The 21,036-nt window shown below is 41.3% G+C and overlaps 1 protein-coding gene across 1 annotated transcript; it reads left to right on the top strand.

The window, feature by feature from the left end:
* The first annotated feature begins 15,450 nt into the window (after positions 1-15,450).
* Positions 15,451-20,787, top strand: six6a (SIX homeobox 6a). The gene is made up of 2 exons (XM_015970046.3): positions 15,451-16,339; positions 17,282-20,787. Exons 1-2 carry the CDS (start codon positions 15,768-15,770, stop codon positions 17,445-17,447), a joined length of 738 nt encoding a protein of 245 aa, XP_015825532.1. The 5' UTR covers positions 15,451-15,767; the 3' UTR covers positions 17,448-20,787.
* The last annotated feature ends 249 nt before the right edge of the window (positions 20,788-21,036 follow it).

Here is a 21,036-nt window from a genome sequence, read left to right as displayed (position 1 = left end):
TTCCTGAAGGATGTTTTATGTAAAACATGCTTTTTGTGCCCTGGAAAGACATTTAATCAAGATTAACCTTGGTATTTTAGTAGCCAATGGTCTAGCTTTGTGAGGTTTCATAATGGAAGACAATTATAGCACTACTTTCAGAGCCGGGGGTCCGCTCTAATGGAAAGAAAACATGTATTTGTAGCAAGACGTTTTCGGGGTGGATTTGTAGAGAAAGGAGCTCAGAAGCAAAAATGTTTTTACTTTCCTGCCAAACGCCTTCTATTTAAACCTCCAGCTCAGTTCAAAGATAAGGATTTGTTAAATCATCTGTGATGTCATAAACTGGAAAGAAAATCTAAACTCTTACTTGATCTGGTTAGATTTTAAAAGGATTAAATGTGTAAAACAACAGCGTAAAATGCTCACGACCCCGAACATCTTTCAGCAAAAACGATTAGTGTTTGTCTAGACGACTTTAGCTTTTATTTAAAAATAAATACTTAATCAGCACTCAGAGCGGCCATTAGCCTGCTGGAAACGCGGCAGCAGGGGAGCACTGCTCTTGTGAATGTTCATTCATGGTTTTCAGACTCGAGTAGCCTCACATTGTCTGTGGAGAAAGTGCAGAGAAAATAGTTTTCCTGGGTGGTCCGACTCATTAATACTCTGTGGTTCTTGATTTATGGCTCGTAGTTCAACTGCTGCCAATTATCATGAAAACACACAACAACAATGAGGAAAAGGAGGAAAACACTGAAGGGGAGGAGAAGGTTGGAGGAGTTTCCTCAGGAAGAACCTGCTCATCACTTGAAGGTAAGGCATGAACTCTTTCAGGTCTACAGAGACGTGACTTTTAACCCTTAAAATCAGTGAAATGATGATTTTAGGAGAAATTAAATTTGAGGCGAGTAGCAAATTATTAAACCTTCACCTTCAGGGAATCTAAAGCCTTTGTTCAAAAGTATGAAAATCCAACATCTGCTGAAAGCACCAAGGATGTTTCTGAATGATTTTTAAAACAAACTTTCAGCTTGGCTACATTTCAGTTCCCTAAAATGCTAATATCATTCCTGACCTTTATTCTTGCTATTCTTTGTGACTCTTTGGAGGAAACATGAGTTCAAATCATTCATTTCCTTTGACTTTATGCGCTCTGCTTCAAGGCTGCAGTGAAACCTTTTTTTTTGTACATGATGAAAGTAATGCTGCAACAAAGTCACCTTTAAAAAATCACTGAAGCGAAGCTTACATATGAAACTTTTCTTTATGTTGTTTGGTTTTATTATTTTCTGTTGTTGTTTTTTTAAACCTGAGATTGATGCAATAATCAACAAGGTTACGGCTTAGTGAATTTTTGTGGAGAGAATAAAGCAGTTGATTTATTTTGCATTCTTTTCTCATAGGACCTCTAGTTGAGTTTACGATGGGGTGAACGTTCTGCTGCGTGTCTTTGTCTCCGAGTTCATGTAATGAAAGCAGCAGCACCCCGTAGAGGTCATGCACCGCTGAGCGATACCCTGTGACCCGGTCTGAAGCCGTCACCACCGCGGTTTCCCTTCTTCTTAAGACATAATCTCTTTAATTGTTGTCAGAGCTCAGGTCCTCATGATGAAAGTACCCCCCCCCCCCCCCCCAGCTAAAAATAAAATAAAAAAACTGTGACACAGGCTGCATGTTCACTTGTTGGCACTTTAAAAAAGCAACAAGGCCTCATAGATGTGCTGCTGAAAGTTGTTAATCTTTAGTGGGGAAGGTGTTGCAGTCAGACCCTTCAGCCTCATCAGTCTGACACCTTGAGTCCATCCCTCGTGACCCCCCCCCCCCCCCCCCGACACACACACACACAGAATTACAATTCACTTTGTCACTTAATCTGGAAATATGTCAGAGAAATGCTGATTAAAAACAAAGCATGCTCTCAAGAGATGCGTTATATAATAAGATTAATAAAAACAAAACACAAAACCTCTAAAATTCTTACCAGAACATCAGAAATAGGAAATGTTCTCTAATTTTCAACATTTAATCAGACAAAGTGACCAGATGTAAACTCATTTGACCTCTTTGTGGGTTTGATACCAGGGGAGGTCCTAAACCAGTGGTTGTCAACCAGGTGTCCGTGACCCCCACGGGGGTCCCCACAAGATTGCAAGATGTCCCCTAAAATTTACCTGAGCCGATGTTGTGAGGTTACAAAGGTAATATTTGTAAAAAATTACGTTTATAAAATCCCTATAGCACCCAATAGTAAAATCAAAATCCTGTAAGAGCCACAACTCTTTATGTCTGCATACAGTTTGTAATTATCCACTTTTAATCGTGTGTATCCAGGTAGGAGTCGGGGTTGAAGGGCCCTGTTTTGTCTTGGACACAGGAAAGGGGGTCCTCATGAAAAAAGGTTGGGAATCACTGTTCTACAGGAACATTAAAGGGGGACTGCAGCTCTGTAAGAGAGGTAGGTTTGTGAGAAAACATCAAAACAAAGGTATTTGAAATTTTAGTGTGTAATTATAAAAATATAATGACAGTTCAGCTCCAACGGATTTAGATATAACCACATTTCTACATGTTTCAACTTAGCAAAAACGTTGACATCTTAGTTTTCTGAACTTACATTGGCTTCTTTTTTAATCTTAGATTAATGATTTTCTATTCTTTGGTTCAACATTTTGCGTTAGACTAAATTAACAGAGAAAAAAATCAGTACTTAAAAATGCTTAGGCTCAGCCGGGGGGGGGGGGGGGGGGGGGGGTCCAAGCTTGTTGTCAGGATGGCACTGGACCCCTCCTAGAACCGCCCCTGGGAGCCTAACGCTTAGATTAGTAAGCATCTGAATCACTGGAGCATGTAATGGCAGAACGACTGGATGTTTGCATGCAATAACTTCTGTTTTTGTCAAAGTAATAATGGTTATTTTTAAAAAGTCTGACTCAACTATAAAATCATTTCTTCATGCATGCCATTATTGTAAACAGAGAGATGCAGTGATCGTAGTGCACAAAACATTTTTATGAGTAGATTTGCCGAGGACAAAAGCAGAAATAGCTATTTTTGCGTTATAATACAACTATTTTTTAGCGAGGCGATGCATGAAGAACAAATTCAATGAGCAGTTTGGATACATTTTAGGATCATTTGAGAGTTATCGGTGGAGAGCAGGTGAATTTATGCAATTCTGTCAGTTCAGTGACTGGTCTGAGGTTTTGACAGCATGAGCTGTTATGAATAACTTTGATGTGTTTGTGAGAAATAAAATGAAAAATAATAAAACAGGATGCCTTGGTTTGTTTTGAAGGTGACAGCTCCCCGTCAGGTTTGCATTCAGGCCTCCTGAACAGACACACCAACATGAATATCAGTGAACAGAGGTCAGAGCGTTTTACTTCTCACCTGCAACCTCTCCGACAACTTCTGCTTTGTCCGAGGGTTTCCAGGGGACGGCTCTGAAAAAGGGAGCCTAACTTAAACCAATTAAACTGCTGAATAGACACCCATAAGGAAGATTAATGGAAACCTTGAAGGGGTTTAAAGGCACATCAGTTACTGACATAAATCAGATGTTACGGGATGGAAGTAATAAAGGAACGAGACGTGAGAATACCCAAAGAGAGGCTATTTTTACCGGCTTAAATTATGTCACAGTGCAGCCTGACAGGCTTCGACGCTCACCTGGAGGTTGCTCACCTTTGCCATGTGGGCGGAGGCAAAAGAAAGGCAGATGAATGTGGAAAACACACATTGATGCAACAGGAAACTGGGGGCTAAAAAGTGCAAATAATCAGTGGATGTGAATGTGTCCATTGAAGCGGTCTTTTGGGTGCTAGCCCGATGCTTCCACTAATGGTCTGATTCACTGAAGAAGGACCAGGAATGCTAACCTTCCCAGTGCTTCACAACTCAGGGTGAGCATGGCTGCGCTCCCATTTGTGGATGTGTGTGTGTGTGTGTGTGTGTGTGTGTGTGTGTGTGTGTGTGTGTGTGTGTGTGTGTGTGTGTGTGTGTGTGTGTGTGTGTGTGTGTGTGTGTGTGCCTGCTGTCATTACCTTTCTCTGGAAAAAGAAGAAAAAAAGGAAACTATCCAGCGTACGCTCCCATCCTGTAATGAACAGGGTCCACATATTTATGTTTTTACCAGAGAACACTTGAAACACAAGAGGGGTTAAAGGAAAGAGTGGGGAGGTCTTTGGACCATTTTCAACATCCCTCCTCCTCGGTGGCCCGTAGGCCAAGTGAGGGGTTGCTTCTTTACAATAGTCAGGTGACCAGAGGAAAATAGTGTGGCCTTAACAAGCCCAAATTAAAAAAGAACATCATTTTCATTATGCAGTCAAACACAATTACAAGCAAATGTTTTCTCTGTGGAGCTGCCCCTGCTTTCAGCGTCTTTGTCCCCCGCTCTTTAGTGTGTGCAGAGAAAGGCCTCGGTGGTCAATGGGCAGCTGAGTGGCGTGTTCAGCGGAGGCCCGCATCCTTAGCCCCCCAGCTCAGAATGCGTTTTGTTCCGGGTGCAGACATACATTTTCAGCAGATTTGTTGAATTAGAGAGCGTAGCGGGAGACGGGGAAGTGTGTGTGTGTGTGTGTGTGTGTGTGTGTGGAGGGGGTAAGTGATGGGGAGGACTTGTTGCTAGGTGACTGACATACAACTGCAGCATGCCAGTTTTCTGAGCTTGGCACTCCTTGTCTGTTGTTGTTTTGTATTTTCCATGTAACACCCCCCACACCCCACCCCTCACCTTCGTTTCTCATCCACTCTCCGCCCCTCCATCAATTCACTCCGCCGGCTCTCATTGCTGAAGTGTGGATAATAAAATGAAGAGAAAACAGACAAAACAAGGAGGATTTTACCCTACACCTCTAGCACCCACTAAGTACTCAGTCATCAGCTTTTGCACGGATACTCAAAATCTGTCTCTCTGCTATGAGTGCTGTTGCAGGAGGGGGGGAAAATGCTTTATGAGGCAAAGTAAAAGGTGCATCTTTTCCTTCTGATGTGACATAAAGCGTTAGCTTCATGGAGACACTTTGCGCTATCAGCAGAAATCTGAAAGACCCAATCTTTTCCTGTGGCTGGTAAGTGACACACAAGGACAGGCAGCACGTCTCCGATCCTGCAGCCTGCTGTGGGCGTCGCCACTCAGGAAACTTGCCCTTTGGGACCCTGATGGATGCACCACACTGCTTCTTCATGAGCTATGCATTCACTTACATAACTCCTCATGTATGTTGAGATCTAGTGAATTTTCCTGATCCAAAACTTCCTTGAGCTCCTCTCCTCCTCCAGTAAGTGTCTCGTCTGTTTGCTGACTAAGCCGTCTGGCCACTTACCTTGTCAGCCCCGTCACCGCGTGTCAAGCAGCCGCGCTGACCTCTGCAGTGAACCACACAGATCTTTGATGAAGCACTCCATCAGCTTGAAGTTTGCTAAATGATCCAGCGGAGTGTTTTTATTTAAACTTTCAGAAGATTCTTAAACAGCCGCTTTACAGCCAGGTTTACCACTCATCATTTTTGAGTCTTTTTTTTTTATTGTTTTACATGTTCAGGTGTTACTTCTGTCGTCGAGGATCTGAGAACATAAGAGGAGAGACAGCAGCTGCTGGTGCTGCCGATAGTTGAGAGGCCCAACCCGCTCACTTTTGTTTCTGTTTGACTAAAAATGGATTTGAGTGTACTCATTTGAAGGCGGCGCGAGGTGTAGTGATTCAGGGTCATCTGGATTTTTGATTTCCTCCTCGGTGTGGCGTTTATTTGAATATCTCGCTGAAGGTCGACGCCACACACGCCCAAACGAAGGAGCCATTGTTGATCTGTTCCTCCCCTCTGCGCTTTCCCGTTCCTTTTCACCAAGGAAGGAAGCATCTTTCTTTCTTTGTGCTACCCGCTGGCTCGTGATGGATCACACCTGTGATCGCAGGAGAATTCCCTTGCTCTCGGTGAAGCTGTATTGTTTAGCACAAGGTCGTGACAGTCACTGTTTCTAAAAGCATTTGGGAAATTGTAAAATTGTGACTCTAAATACTGTCAACAAAGAACCAGAAAGAGGAAACACACTTTTTATTTTTTAACAGCAGTGTCACTTTATATCTGTGAAGCAGAGGAGTTTCCAGACACAAACAAATATTTATCTTAGATTAATTGAATTTTTGAAATTATTTCAAGGCTTTTCAAAGCCATATTTTTAGCAACTGAGGTAATTTCTAGCTTCAAACGAGCTCATAGAGTCATCATTAAGTTATTTTATTAACCTATTTATGTTCACACTATGAAAAAAGCTTTTGATTACAAAAACATTATCAGAAAAAATAATTTGGCACTTATTTTAGGTATTTTCTATATAAGATATATGGAACATAACATGCTCTATAAGGTTGTCAACTAAATAAAGAAAATAATAGTACTTATTGGAACTATTTGTGTTAGCTTTTGTTCATTTTTATGCTCTAACTCACAAATAATAATTAGATCAACACAATCTTGCAGCTTAAAGTGTTGAAAGCGTTCTAATCCCTGTGTTTTATTTGATTATGCACTGAAAAAAGTAATACGTGCAACAAACTATATATAAAAGGATGTTTGGATAAGAAGTTAAATATAGTTTATCCTTAAATTACTATTAGCTTATTATATATATATATATATATATATATATATATATATATATATATATATATATATATATATATATTAGTATTTGTGCCTGAAACTGTCATTTTATTCCAAACCCCCAATAATAAATATAAATATTTTTGATGCGTCATACCTACAGAATCAAACTTTGCATCTTGATGAGTTTAGATTTGATGCCATTTGATTTGTTTTCAGTATTTTGGATATTTATTTGAATGTTTGTCCTGCTGTGTTTCTCGGCTGGTGAATGATTTAACGTAGCTTTGATTAGCTTAGCTTAAATCCCGTGGGAACTTTTTGGTGTTGGCTGGTCGGATTAGCTACTGCGTGTCGTTGGAACTTCTCCCTGATCCAAATTTGGTGAAAACATTTAGAGTTTTACCTAATCGAGCTCCCTGCTGCTGCTGCTGCCGCTGCTGCTGTCTGCCAAACTATCTGGCAGGATGTGGATGAAACAGGATGCTGATGATCATTTATTGTGATTTTAATTAATCCCCTGTTCATGACTGACTTCATTTTATTGAAATTTTTTAAATTTTCCTTGACTAAGTTATGCTCAACATAACACCTGCAATAATTCATCACCAGTTCCTTAAAATAAACAAATAAAATAGATAGCACTGATGTTTTTTGCTGCTTTCTCATTTACACTGACCCCAATCCCCACTATGCCTGTTAAGGATGATTTAATCTTCCCTGGCAGGAGCACCCCTCTGCTTCCCCTCCAAACATGCATTTTTAATCAGTATATTAAGATGTCACATAACAGTCTGAGCTCATCAGCCAGGCCGCTGGCCAAAGCAAATTTGGATTCAGCTACTTAGACCCAGCCTGTAAGCTCTAAGAGAATAACCACTGGATGATGCTGTGAAACGTGTCGTTTCTGCAAACCTCTTTGTGTAAATGTGTTTCAGGACTTGAACTAAAAGAAGAGGAACCAGTGGAGGAAGCCTTTGACTCATCTTCTCAAGGTCTCCAACGTCTCCACAGGGCCTCTTCGTTGCAGCGGCAGACTGCTGATGCCACGCGGCGCACCGAGAGCGCTGTGCATGGATGAATATTTGAGCAAGTGAGAGTGGCGAAAGTGAGATGATTGTCAGTCCGTCAGTTGTGGGGTTTTTCTGGAGTTGTGGTATGGAGCGGGCACCTGCCAGTGACTCCCGTTAACCCAATGCCACCACATTGCCTTTCTCTCTGCCATGGCCCGCTCTGTAGCTCTACCTCTCTCTCTTTCACACACACACAAACACACACACACACACACACGCACACACACACACACACAAACACACACACACACACACGCACACACACACACACACACACACACACACACACACACACACACACACACACACACACACACACACACACACGCACACACACACGCACACACACACACACACACTGCCCTCTCAGCTGACTCCTGTCACAGGCATCACCCTCTAGCTTCAGTGGTGAGCTTTATGCACACAGTGATCAGGCAGCTCGCCAGCTCTGCCGTCTCCTGCCTCTACCTAGACGACTCCCTTCATCCTAATGAGCTCTGTCAGGATGGCATTTGACATAAGCCATCAATAAAGCCCAGATGACAGGCATTAGGACTCTGAAAACCCAGGCTATCCCTGACCTCTGCCTTCATAGGGGAGACAACTCTCACATCTAAACCGGTGCTCCTTTTGCAGCCATGGACATAATCACATACGTGTTTATGATAAAAAACAAACTCTTTCCTCATCAGGAGCTTTTATTTTGAAACATTTATTGAATGCAAATGAGAGTCTCCTCTGCAACACCAACTCAAAGAAATGGCACATTTTACAAACTAATCAGCTTAAACTCGTCCTTTGGATCACTTTATCATAGGAGGGAGCAACAGGATGGATGCATTTACTATAAATTTATTATTTCTTCAAGGTGAAGTCACCACACGTGGGCTGAGTCTTTCTCGTGGCTACAGTAGACACTCGAGATGTTCTTGTTATGTTTTTAACCCACATTTCTGCTTTAAATGTAGGTGGTGTTTGAGTCGTAGAAATATTAAATACATGAAAAAACTGGAGTAAAGTCAGTGAGTGAGCAACACATTAAGTCACACACATCCAGAAGAAGTGTGTGTAAATGTCATTTTTAGGGACAGAAATGCTGCGATGGTGCAGGGAAAAGAGCAAAGTATGTTGCTCGAAGACATCCATTGAGAGCTCTCTGTGTGTGTGTGTGTGTGTGTGTGTGTGTGTGTGTGTGTTTGACTTGGAGGCGAGGAGGCTCTTAGACAATGTGAAGTGGAGGTGAGGCCCAGGCGGCAGGGTTGAGGCGTCGTGACCTGTGCCCTGGATCAGGCGGGGCAGCAGAGGACCGCCTGATCATGATGAGTTTTGACTCCTGTCACCTTTGTGTGTTGTCAAGAACTGAAGCCGACGGTTTTATTTTATTTTATTTTTAAAGTTAGCCTGTATTTTATCTTATTGATTGACTGAATTGAATGCTTTATTAACAGACACATCGGTCCAAAAACATTTAAACGTTGATTAAAATACAAGAACAATAAAACAGATAAAATAAAATGTATACAATAAAATATATCAATATAAAAGAATGAATAAGAATACATAAAAGCATTGGCTATAAAAAAAAAACTCCATAAAAGCTCAAAGTTATCAAGTAGATTAAAATGTATAGACGGCACTAATCCAATATTTCCAGTAACACGATGTATATCTGGTGTCACTGTGTGCAGGAGAGGCTAATGCTTTGATTGTCGCATTATCAGAGCTATTTCATCTACACATGAATTTGTGCATGCAATTCCTCCATACAGCGTTAAATCCAGGTACATTACACATCGCAAACATATGACTCGCACTAGCCCATCTTGGAAGTTTGAGTAATATCCTGAATGCATCATCATGTGCAACCTTTAACTTTCTTATCTTTTCCATCTTAACCTGGCACCGTAACTGAGATGTATAAAGTAATATAATATTTGTTTAGTCTTTATTTAGTAATGTAGAAAATGATTTCTTTCCTTTTAGGAGTGTTAGTCCAGTTTTCTCACCACAACATAAGTTAGAGAAGTCATTTGGGAAGATTTTTAACACAAAAAGACACAAAATCATTTATTCATGAACTCTGAGTCTTTCTGGTGACAAACATCCAGTTTCACCCAAAGCCTTTAATTTACTGGCATCAATATAAAGGTAAAGAATTGACTAAATTCTTGCCTTTCTTGTGTAAATGTTACATAAAAATGCATTTTATTATTATTTTTTCTTTTCAAATGACTTTCTGATGCATTTCAAGACATGTTCATGACTAAACTATAAGTATACAGAGACAGTGTGGGTGTCTGCAGAGGAAGGTCTCAATCTGAATTAAACTCCTAATCATTTAATCTGTTTTGACACATCCAGCTTCAATTCATCCACTAAATCTGTATTTCTTCCTTCTGCAGCATCCTCTATTTCACTACCACTGTTGTGTTTCATTATGACTGACAGCCAGAGTCTGAAAAGCAAATAAAAGCAGAAGTCTTTGTTTGTGTTTGTGCGCGTGAAACCTCACCTGCGGCTGTGGTCCGTTTCACCGCGTTTCACAATAACCAGTTTGGCTTTTTGGCTCCAGCAACAAACCATTGTGTCAAACACACAAGCACTTTTCATAGTGCTATAGGTGATGTCGTGCATTTGTTCATTTGCGATTTCTGCTCTTGGTTGCTCTGCCTCTCACACAAACACTCACAGACATTGGCTGTGTAAAGTGGTGCAGTGTGCAACGTGCGCTCCCCCTGGTTTCATTTAGCCCTTTATGTGGGCAGAAATTGATTGCATTCAAGAATGGAATGGATGTAATAATTGCATGCGCTCTATAACATGCACCACAAATGTGTTTTTGAAGGAAAAAAGGGTAGGTTTCAAGGTATTCCTAATGGCTTTCAGCCAAGGATTCGAGGTCCATTCTCACTGTATTGTTTGTTTGCAGCAGCCGAATGCAACCTCCTCTAACAAATTTTGCAGCCTGCGGAGAAGATGAAACAGTGAGAGTCTCAAAAACATTCAATTCAGAATCTCATTTTGTGTGTGTGTGTGTGTGTGTGTGCGTGCGCGCAGCATAACAATGGTAGAATTAAATGAACTTACGTTTACAGGCAACAGATGGTTGGTAAAACCTTTTGTAATATTCAGGAGCGCTGCAGAGATTTACACAACCTAAAAATCTCTCCAATCTGCGTGCAAACCTCTTGTTTTGGACTTTTTGTCCACTTTCTGTTGGTAAAAGATCTGTTTCCATATTAAAAACATCACTTTAGTGTCGACTTTCTGCTGCTTAAAGGCTGTTTGGATTCATAAAGGCTGTACATGCACAGCAAACTTGGATAAGGTCAAATTTCTTCTGATAACCGTGGCCTGGCTGGGATGCCCGGTGCATGCCCTGCTAAACAAAAGCTTGAGGGGATGATATGTGTGTCAGATCAGGGTCGGCCATGTGTGCGCAACCCCACGCTTCCTGCTGCCCTGCTCCGGCCCTCCTCTACCCATGTCAGCTGGGCTCTGTGACTGAAAGGCACTGGATTATGCGCACCGGGGGCCAATGGGTCAGTGGATGAGAAGTCTTCTCTGTTACCACAAATCCACAGATTAAACGTAGCGTCGAGAGCTAGTGCTGCCCCCGATGGCAGACGGGTCCGAAACACAACTCTGAGAGGGATTTGGCTTAACCTTTCTTGTCACTGCGAGAGCCACGTGGCAACATATGAGCAGAGTGTCTTCACTTTAAGTCCCGCACGCACAGAGAAGGCTTTTTGAGCACGTCCGGGTCATACAGAGGTTACTGGTGATGTTGGCGACATGATATCTTAATTGGAAAGTTAATCCTGAGCCGGGCCAGCTGACTGTAAACGGTGCAGAGAGGAATCAACACATCACTGGCAGCTTGTGAATGCACAGGCGTCTTCTGTTGAGCAGAAGTGCCTACCTGCCTCAGGAAATTAACGGTATACGTTAGCATTATGTGGCGCTGATTGAATTCGCTGCCTGCCTTCTTCTGATTATGTAAAGAGACGCAGAGGTCAGAATAGATTCTCGCTCATAGGTGTTGTGCTGCCTTTCAGAGTCGCATTGGCACTTACCAGTGCTCTTTATTGTGAGTAAACTCATTGATGTGCCTGTGCACATGTTTGCATTCATTTTTGTGGGCCTATTGATATGAAGAGCAGCTGTAATGTGTGTGTGGGGGGGGAGCAGATGGAGGGAGGAAGGTGCGGCGTAGCAGGAAGGCCGTTGGTGACGGGGCCTTGTAGTGTCTCGTCTGCTCCAGTGATCCCAGGGAATCTGGGTCATTTCCAGCCTGATTGTAACTCCTTCCCTCCCTCTGCCCACGGCGAGCTGCGGCTCAGCCTCACGCTACCGACGACAGGAGGTGTTCTTACCTCAACAGCAGGGTTCACCAAACATTTCACATCTTCTGTGTTGATGTTTGTCACTGAGCTGCTTCAGAAACGAGCCGCCGACCACAGGTGCAATCCTCAGCACGGAGCCACACGACCGCCACTACTATCTGTGCTGCGTGCACTGTAAGAAACGAGATGTTGAGTTTACTTAACCAAGTTATGGTAAATGGTTTCAGTTGGTTTCATGTAAAGAGTAATAAAAAGTTACTATAACCAGTAGTTAGGTTTAGTAGACCAGTTGACAAGAATTAGTTAAGTAAATTCAGTGTTTCATTTCATTGAGTGTAAAGAATGTCCCGATTTGCAGATTTCAAAAACATCAATGGTTTCTCTTTACACTAGTCTAAAAATCTCATTTACAAAAGACAGTAGCTCAGTCAACACAAATACAAAAGATTACACCTCATAGAAAAACACAAATCTAATCAAGCATTTCAAATTAAGCTGAGTCGTTTTGTGCATTAAATGTTAAAAATGTTGCTCTGTGGTGAGAGTTCCTTCTGATTCTGGTGCTTTTGGAGCTGATTACAAGAAATCAAATCAAATCAACTTTATTTATATAGCACTTTTCATACAAAAATGCAACTCAAAGTGCTTCACAGATTAAAATGGCCCCATAGATCCCATATTCCCATCCCAGACCCCCTCCCCAAGTATAAAACAATTGACAATTGCAGTCCCCCTCCCGCAACCAATTTCCAAGGTGGACATACACTCACCCGCACACTCGCACACACACACACACATACGTGAACAACAGAGTAAATAAGAGAATAAGGAGCAGAATATAGACATCACCCCCCCCCCAACTCAAAATAATACAGTTACACTGTAAAAAACAAAATGTTAAATTTATTTAACAAAGGTATGTTGAGTGGTTCCACTGAACCAAATTACTTAAATATAACTTAACTATAACTCTTTACATTTAAACAACTGTGTTTAGTGGAACCAGATGGCATAACTTGGTTGAGTACATTCAACATTTATTTTTTTACAGTGCACATGTAGCCTCCTGTGCTATTTTGGACAATTTTAGATGTGATGAGAGAGAAATAAGAAAACACAAATCTGCAGGAGGACAAAGCTAAACCAATACCATAACATGAACTGAGTCTAAGTTTTAGGTCAAAATGGTTCATCTTCATCTTCCAGCATTATTTAGAACTTTTTCTTTTTGTTTAACACAAAGTTTTGAGGCTAATTTCCACTCAGATTCAAATAAATCATTACAACAAAGAAATAAAGCATCATTATATTGTATTATTGTCACTTTATACATTAGCTTAGTGTACCATCAGAAAGCAGCTTTTTAATATTTATGAGGGTTTACAAAATGCATTTTAAGCTTTATAAAGGTCTAAATGTTGAATAAAGGTATTTATTTTTTTATTTTACATACAAGTTGAGCGTCGGGACTTTGAACTACAGCAAAATAAAAGACGAAATCAGCTGATCTAACGAAGAAACCGACAAAAAGAACATGACGTTGGCTTGTTTGTGAGCATGGGTGGCACTATGATTCATGAAGAAGAAATGTTTGAATGAGATCCACTGTGCTGCTGCTGACTGAGCAGAGATATTGGTGTCAGGAGGCCTATCTCCTGCTGACACAGTGACATATAGGCTAGGCTTGCATGCAGCCTGGGACCTATCACCTCCATCCTGTACTTTTCTCTGCAGCAAAATAAGGTAAAATGATTGTTGCAGGATAATGCATGCAACCAATTGAAAACACAATGAATAAAATGCATCTATTCACGGAGTTTCCCACGAAATTTCAGGACTGCATGGATATAAAACCACAAAACTACATTTTAACATTTTTATCCAATTTTGAAGCGAACCCAGAGCTGGGCGTGTTATTTACAGCCTGTTGTTATTTGCAGTCCTCCATTTAAGAGATCCAAAGTCCCTCATGTTTAATTCACTCTCTTCAAGAAAGTATTGCAGATCTTGTAAATTTAGCTTTGAGACTGGAAGCCTGCAAACATGAAATATTCACAGACAGCTAAATATTTTAGTCCAGCACCTTGTCAGTTGCCCTCACAATTTATTTCCCCTGCTTCATCTGATAGAGGGCCTTATTCTTTATTTACAACTCCTAGATGCAGACAAACATGAGGTAAACATGCCCTAAAAGAGATATTTTTGGCGTTATTCTAAAGAAAAACGGGCTATTTTGTGAAATATTAGTGTTCACATACTTTTAAAAGTGTCTCAAATAGGCATCGAGAGAATGAACAGATTTCTGTGCAACAAAAAAAAAGCATTTCATAACCTCGCATCAAGAGTGTAGTCATGAAAAAAGGAAGAAAAAACCCGAGGGGGATTCAGATGGAGTGTGTGCGTGCGTGTGCACAGAAGGGAGAGCGCGCGTGCGTGTGCCTGGAGAAGAAGTAGGAGGAGGAGGGTATCTGTGAAAATAATATCAGGCTTTTCCGTCAGAATGAACTTTACTACTGTATTCAGCCATGAAATAATCTGACCCGACACTTCAAACCATCTGCGCTATCTATCCGCCCTCTTATTTACTAAATCAGCCTGTGCACAAAACGGAGTGTGCATGATAGCCTACTAAAACCCGAGTAGCCTGGCGGGGCCATCATAATCCACGCACACATGCACGCACACTCATTTCACTCCTGCTATCATGCGCTGGCGGAGCAAAGAATAAAAACAAACACGCATCATGTTTTATCTGCCCTAAAAAAGAGCATTTATTTATTAGTCGAGGCAATTAGCAGGATAAAGATTTCGTCAGGTTGATTTTTTTTTGAGAAGCAGTTCAAGGCTGCAAATTTGCGCAGCATCTGATTCATCCTGAAACGGTGAAATAAAACTCATTTTCTTACAATGAGCCCTTTGAATAAAACAACAAAACATATGTTGGGGGAAAAATACAAGTGTGTTTTAATGAAAAAGACAGTCAGATTATTATTATTTTTTTTTTTACAAAAACGAGTGAATCCAGCAGCGCGAGCAGGCTGAGTGTGATATTGTCTGTCTGATATTATCTGCTGGTTTTCATCTCGGGGGCAGAAAGGCCGTTTAGTCGTGTCGTTTTGCGTTGAAGCTGCTTTAAAGGAAGACTTTTGGGTGTAGGTGCCCATTCCGAACGTTTACGCACAGAGACGCAGGAAAACACAGAAACAGCTGAACGTTGCAAGACGCAAAAGAAAAAAGGGTCAAAATATTTATATTCTTTTTGAAAAGGGAGGCGCTGAGATCCCCTTTCCGCCCGATTGGCCCAACTTGACAGTGATTGACGTGCATCCATGGCAACCGAGCAGCCAATCTGCCAAGTCCAATAGGAAATCATCGGAGGGGGCTTGACTAGCTTTTTTTTCCTCCCCCCACTTAAAAATACATCTCGGCTCCGGCTTTAATTCTTTCCTGCATTCAATCCCAGCTACCTTGAAAAAGACCCCGGCGCTCAGGCTTCACGTTCCCCCTGCACCTTCAGCCCTTTGCCTGCCAAGTTTAGACCCGAGGATGCGGTAGCCGGGGCCCCCCCGCGCACACAGCATCGTCCCTCCTCCGCGGCGTTTGGTGCGTTTGTTTTTGTCACGGCTGGTCAGACGATTGGTTCGGGATTGCCTTGGTTTTTTCGGGTGCTTTGGACAGCCTTGGCGCACGGAGAGAAGACGCGGAGGAGAGAGAGAGGAGAGGAGAAAGGAGGGGGAGAGAGAAACGCAGCAGAAGCCTCCATGTTTCAGCTGCCTATCTTGAATTTCAGCCCCCAGCAGGTCGCCGGGGTCTGCGAGACTCTGGAGGAGAGCGGGGACGTCGAGCGCCTGGGCCGCTTCCTCTGGTCGCTGCCCGTCGCGCCAGCGGCCTGTGAGGTCCTCAACAAGAACGAGTCGGTGCTGAGGGCCAGGGCTGTAGTCGCCTTCCACACCGGTAATTTCCGTGAACTCTATCACATCCTAGAGAACCACAAGTTCACCAAAGAGTCGCATACGAAGCTGCAGGCACTGTGGCTGGAAGCGCACTACCAGGAGGCGGAGAAGCTGCGGGGCCGCCCGCTGGGGCCGGTGGACAAATACAGGGTGCGCAAGAAGTTCCCGCTGCCCAGAACCATATGGGACGGAGAGCAGAAAACCCACTGCTTCAAAGAAAGAACCCGACACTTGTTAAGAGAATGGTATTTGCAGGACCCGTACCCGAATCCCAGTAAAAAGAGGGAGCTTGCACAGGCTACTGGACTCACACCCACACAAGTGGGAAACTGGTTTAAAAACCGGAGACAAAGAGACAGAGCGGCGGCTGCCAAGAACAGGTGAGCAGAGAGCATCTGCACGGTTTCCGACCTGAGCTGCGTTCGCTCACAAATGGAAACATGTTCATGCGTAAATTTGATTTCTGTGGTCATTTTAGTCTGATTAGAGTCATTAAACAGCAGATTATTATTATTATTATTATTATTATTGGTTCAGAAATTTATTTAAGTGCATATGTTGTTCTACGTGTCATGTTAGCTTTATTTTGAAGGCACACACCAGAAAGAGACATAATAATTCAGCAATGTCAGTTTAGATTATTGTGACAGTCAGCTTGTATATATCCACTTGACAAATGTGTTAAAATATTTCTGCAGACTTACAAACTGTACAGATTAACAATATGTATGTTTTTTAATCGAAAAAGTAAAACAAATCTAATATTTAGATGTATTTTATTTTTGTGCCTTTACTAAAACTCAACAAAAGAGAGAAGACTCATCCTAATGGTGGAAAGAGAGTTTTAATCTGATGTTGGAGGCGTGGTTAGGAGGTGATTCCAGGGTTTATATATTTTTCAACATCTCATATATATTTAAATAAAATCTGAGAGTTGCCCAGTTTCGTCTGGTTTTATTGCAAAAAGAATAATTAAATAAAGTATTAAAAACGACCAAAATAAATTTTTTATCATATATTTATTTTTACTTTTGATTGTAATTGAATCTACCATTTTAATGCAGACAAACGTATCAATCTTATTACATGTCAAAACGATAAATTCTAGAAGCAAATCATCGACACACACACACACACACACACACACACACACACACACACACACACACACACACACACACACACACACACTGTGTGAAACCCTTTGGAGTTTTCTCTGAAAGGCGCTATACAAGTGCGAGTTATTTATTATTTATGGTAGATATAAATTGACAGATACGTATTTCGTTATGACAGCAGTACTGTTCCTCTGTCCTCTGCAGGCTACAGCAGCAGGTTCTGTCCGGCGGCTCGGTTCGCTCCCTGGCGGACGACGACGGCACCGTGGACCGCCTCGGGAACTCGTCCAGTCCGGAAGCAAGTCTGTCCAGCAAAGCGGCCGCCTCGGCCATCTCCATCACCTCCAGCGACAGTGAATGTGACATATGACGGCAGATCGGAGGATATGACGCGTGGGAGGAGATACGAGAGAAAGACAATCTAATAAAACAAGTAACAGTGCCTGCGTTGAGTTAAACACACACACACACACACACACACACACACACACACACACACACACACACACACACACACACACACACACACACACACACACACACACACACACACACACACACACACACACACACACACACACACACACACACACGGCTGCCAAAACATGAGGCGATCCTCATCCTATTAGGCCTATGCGTCTGTTTGCGTTTGACCCACGTGGATAACAGAAAAAGGACAGAACACACCGTTTCATGGACTAATGACGCTTCAAGATGAATAAAAAGAAAAATGGAGGAGTTGAAATAAAGAAAAAGGGATGGTTTATTTCAACCTGGCGCTAACCTGCTGTTCTCTGTGGGTATTTCATGTTGAAAAAGAACTGTGATATTTTTACTTTAAAGTTTTATAAATAATGTTTATTTGCTTATTTTAAAATGATCTGCTCTGTCTCCTTCGAAATTCATATTCATTTGCTTGGTGTTTTTAATACTTACCTTGTCCACAGGTAAACCTGTTGAGCATGCGCGCTTTAGTGAAAATGTGTTTCAGTAAAACAAAACAAAAAAAAAGGGAAAAAAAAGAAGAAGTAAAGATAACTTAATAAAATAACTGTTGATCAACAAGTTCATTCTCTTTTTTTATTCATATTGCGGAAAGTTCTGTTAAAGCAATGTCAATTATCACTGTGACGCTGGGTGAGGAGCGTTTTGGGTATCATAACGCACGGTGCCGCGTTCACTGACACGTTTTAGAGCGAGGTCTAATTGGCCAGCATGCTCTGCGTCCTGTAATGCAGGGTGACAGCGAGAGGTCACCGAGAGGCCGGCTCACTAACCCGGATGATCCGCGGGAGAGATCATGGAGATCAAAACACAACAGATTGTGGACTCAGTGCGCGTGCAGGAGGAGAGACGCGCAGAAATGCATGTGTTGATTTTCCCAAGAAATCAGCAATCAGACCGAAACGAAGCTGCTAATGAGCAGGAACAATTAATCCTGCAGCACCTCTAACGGTTTACCTTTTAGCGTGCGTGCAGAAATAAAGCGCACCCTCGATTCTGCTTAATAGTCACTAAAAGTACATTTTCTTCAGTCTGAAAATGAATTTAAAAACAGTTTTTGCAATTTTAGATTTGAATCTTCATCCATTTAATTACATGAATGAATCAAACAAAACTTTCGGGTTGAAAAAAAACAACAACAGAAGGCAAACTGTGGCTGAGAAGATAAAATAAGGATTTTATTTTGTGTTTTTGCTGCTGTTCTTTATAAACCCTAGCTTGGACAAGGCTAAAAGAAAAGCTAAATATTTCCGTTTCCATTCAAACTGGATGAAAACGTCTTTCCCAGTCAAAAAGGTTGTCAAACTGGTCAGCGGTAATCAGTGCTAATGATGGGTCTGGGGTCCCGGCTCGGACAAAAGGGGCCCTGCTGCTGTTTTTGTGAAGAGAAGCGACCAAAGAAAAGAGTCCAGTTTGAGTCTGAAACACGGAACTTCCTCATCTGGGAGCGCGCGCTCCTTCTCCCTGAATTAGATAAAGAATTTATGTTTTCATCAGACTTTTTATTTATACATCAATATATCGTTTTTGTCCGCTATAATGAAGTGAAACACGGCATCTACATCTCCATAGACGTGATTTGTCGCGAGTTGGGATCAGGCTCTTTCAGATGTGTTGTGTGATGGAGGGCAGGCTGCAGCCTTGGCTCTGTTCATGGTTGAATCTCTCTTTCAGCTCACAGACGCGTGTTTTGTTTGGAAAGAATGCGAATCGCAGTTTTCTGTCTGCTCAGCTCCTGATTTTAGTCAATTTGACTGAATAAGATCCGCGTTTATAGCTGACAAGCCTCCGAGACTTTAGATGAATCATCATTGATTTATTTACTCGATAACACGAATAATAATAATAATAATAATAATAATAATAATAATAATAATAATAATAATTTGCCCAATTTAGATCACAAGAACATAGGTTATTTATTATTTTAATGAATTTTTAGATTTTTAAAATTTTGACTTTTTTGTGTGGTCAAACTCTTAAGGGAAGTTCTGTTGTCCTCCTGCCATGACCCTTACTTTTATTGGTCATGTCAGAGAGACAGCATCCATAAGTTGTTCCAGAGTCCATTATTTGATGCCATGGAGGCAAAACTTGGACTAAAAGCTTAAAACCTAACATGATAATTCCAGAGAGCCAGGCTTCATCTCCTGAAGATGTGCAGATGCAACAACCCGCAGTTGCTTTATTTAGCTGGTCTTGTTTCATTAATGATCACAATGTTTTGGCCCTAACTCTAACCCTGCTACATCTTGTTTGCAGGAGTTTGCAGGTCATTATGATTTTTATTACCTGAAAAAGTCAGATTTAATTCTTTTTATGTGCATTTCTGTTGGAATTTTACTCCTGCAGACAGACCTGCAATACCCACTTTTACCATGTTTGTATTTTTTTTAGCTTTCAACTGTAAAATCAAATGAAATTGTCATGTGACATATCAGCCAATTGTACACGTTTTATTAATGATAACAAAACAAATATCTCTGCTTCTTAATGCGTATGCAGCATCCACTGTAACATAAAAAGTTATTATTCTAAATGAAGACAAGGGTGGTTTCATTTTTGTAATCCCACACTGAGTCACTTAAATATTTATGCTCCTTCCATGAACCCATTCTTCCAGGAACATGACTAAATATAAGTTGCTTTATCATTCATCCTTTGAGTCAAAATGTGCAAATTTCCATCTCATCACTTGTCTGGACTCAGCTGAGATCTTCGATCCAGAGAGCTCTTAGTCCTGGACTTTCTCTAAGTCCTCTGTCATAAACGTATTCCTTGTTCACGAGGTCAAACTACGATTCACTTTCTGATCTTAAAAAATGAAGCAATCAAAATATTTTATTTGGATGCCAGAGGTAGATGTGTAGTTTTTCCTATTATTTTTTAAATCATTGAGCAAAGACCGTGAACTTATATAAAAACACATTAAAGTATTTTATTTTCCCTCCAAAGTCTTGAAAACGTGACGATATTGTTTCTGCTGTGTGCAAACTTGGTTTAGTTTCCTTCCCAGAGGTTTTCTTCTCCAACACAACGTGTCACGTGTGCAGAGGTGCAGACGCTCAGGTATAGTCAGCCTCTTTCATTTGGAGCACTGGCCTCAAAAAGGGAACCACGCGTTCGTGTCGCCCCCTGGTGGTGGAGAGGAATCAACACTTGTTTATTGAAATCTTTTTTATGTGTTATTAAATGTGTGTCAACTCTAAATAAGCAAAATACTAAATTAATTGTTATTCTCCTACAGGTATTCAGATATGATGTCAAATAAAATCTGATTTAATACTAAATTCTGCTCTTTATAACTAATTAACACTTTACACTGAAACCAAACTTTTAAATGACTTATTAATATTAAATAATACAGTTTTCATTAAGTTTTACCAGTTTACAAACTCTGCACAATTATTAAAATAAAAAGAACAATACTGTATTTTTTTCATGGGCACTGTTGT

The sequence above is a fragment of the Nothobranchius furzeri genome, chromosome 18 (assembly GCF_043380555.1).
Source record: "Nothobranchius furzeri strain GRZ-AD chromosome 18, NfurGRZ-RIMD1, whole genome shotgun sequence".
Lineage (NCBI taxonomy): Eukaryota > Metazoa > Chordata > Actinopteri > Cyprinodontiformes > Nothobranchiidae > Nothobranchius > Nothobranchius furzeri.
This window is presented reverse-complemented; position numbering and strand designations above follow the sequence as displayed.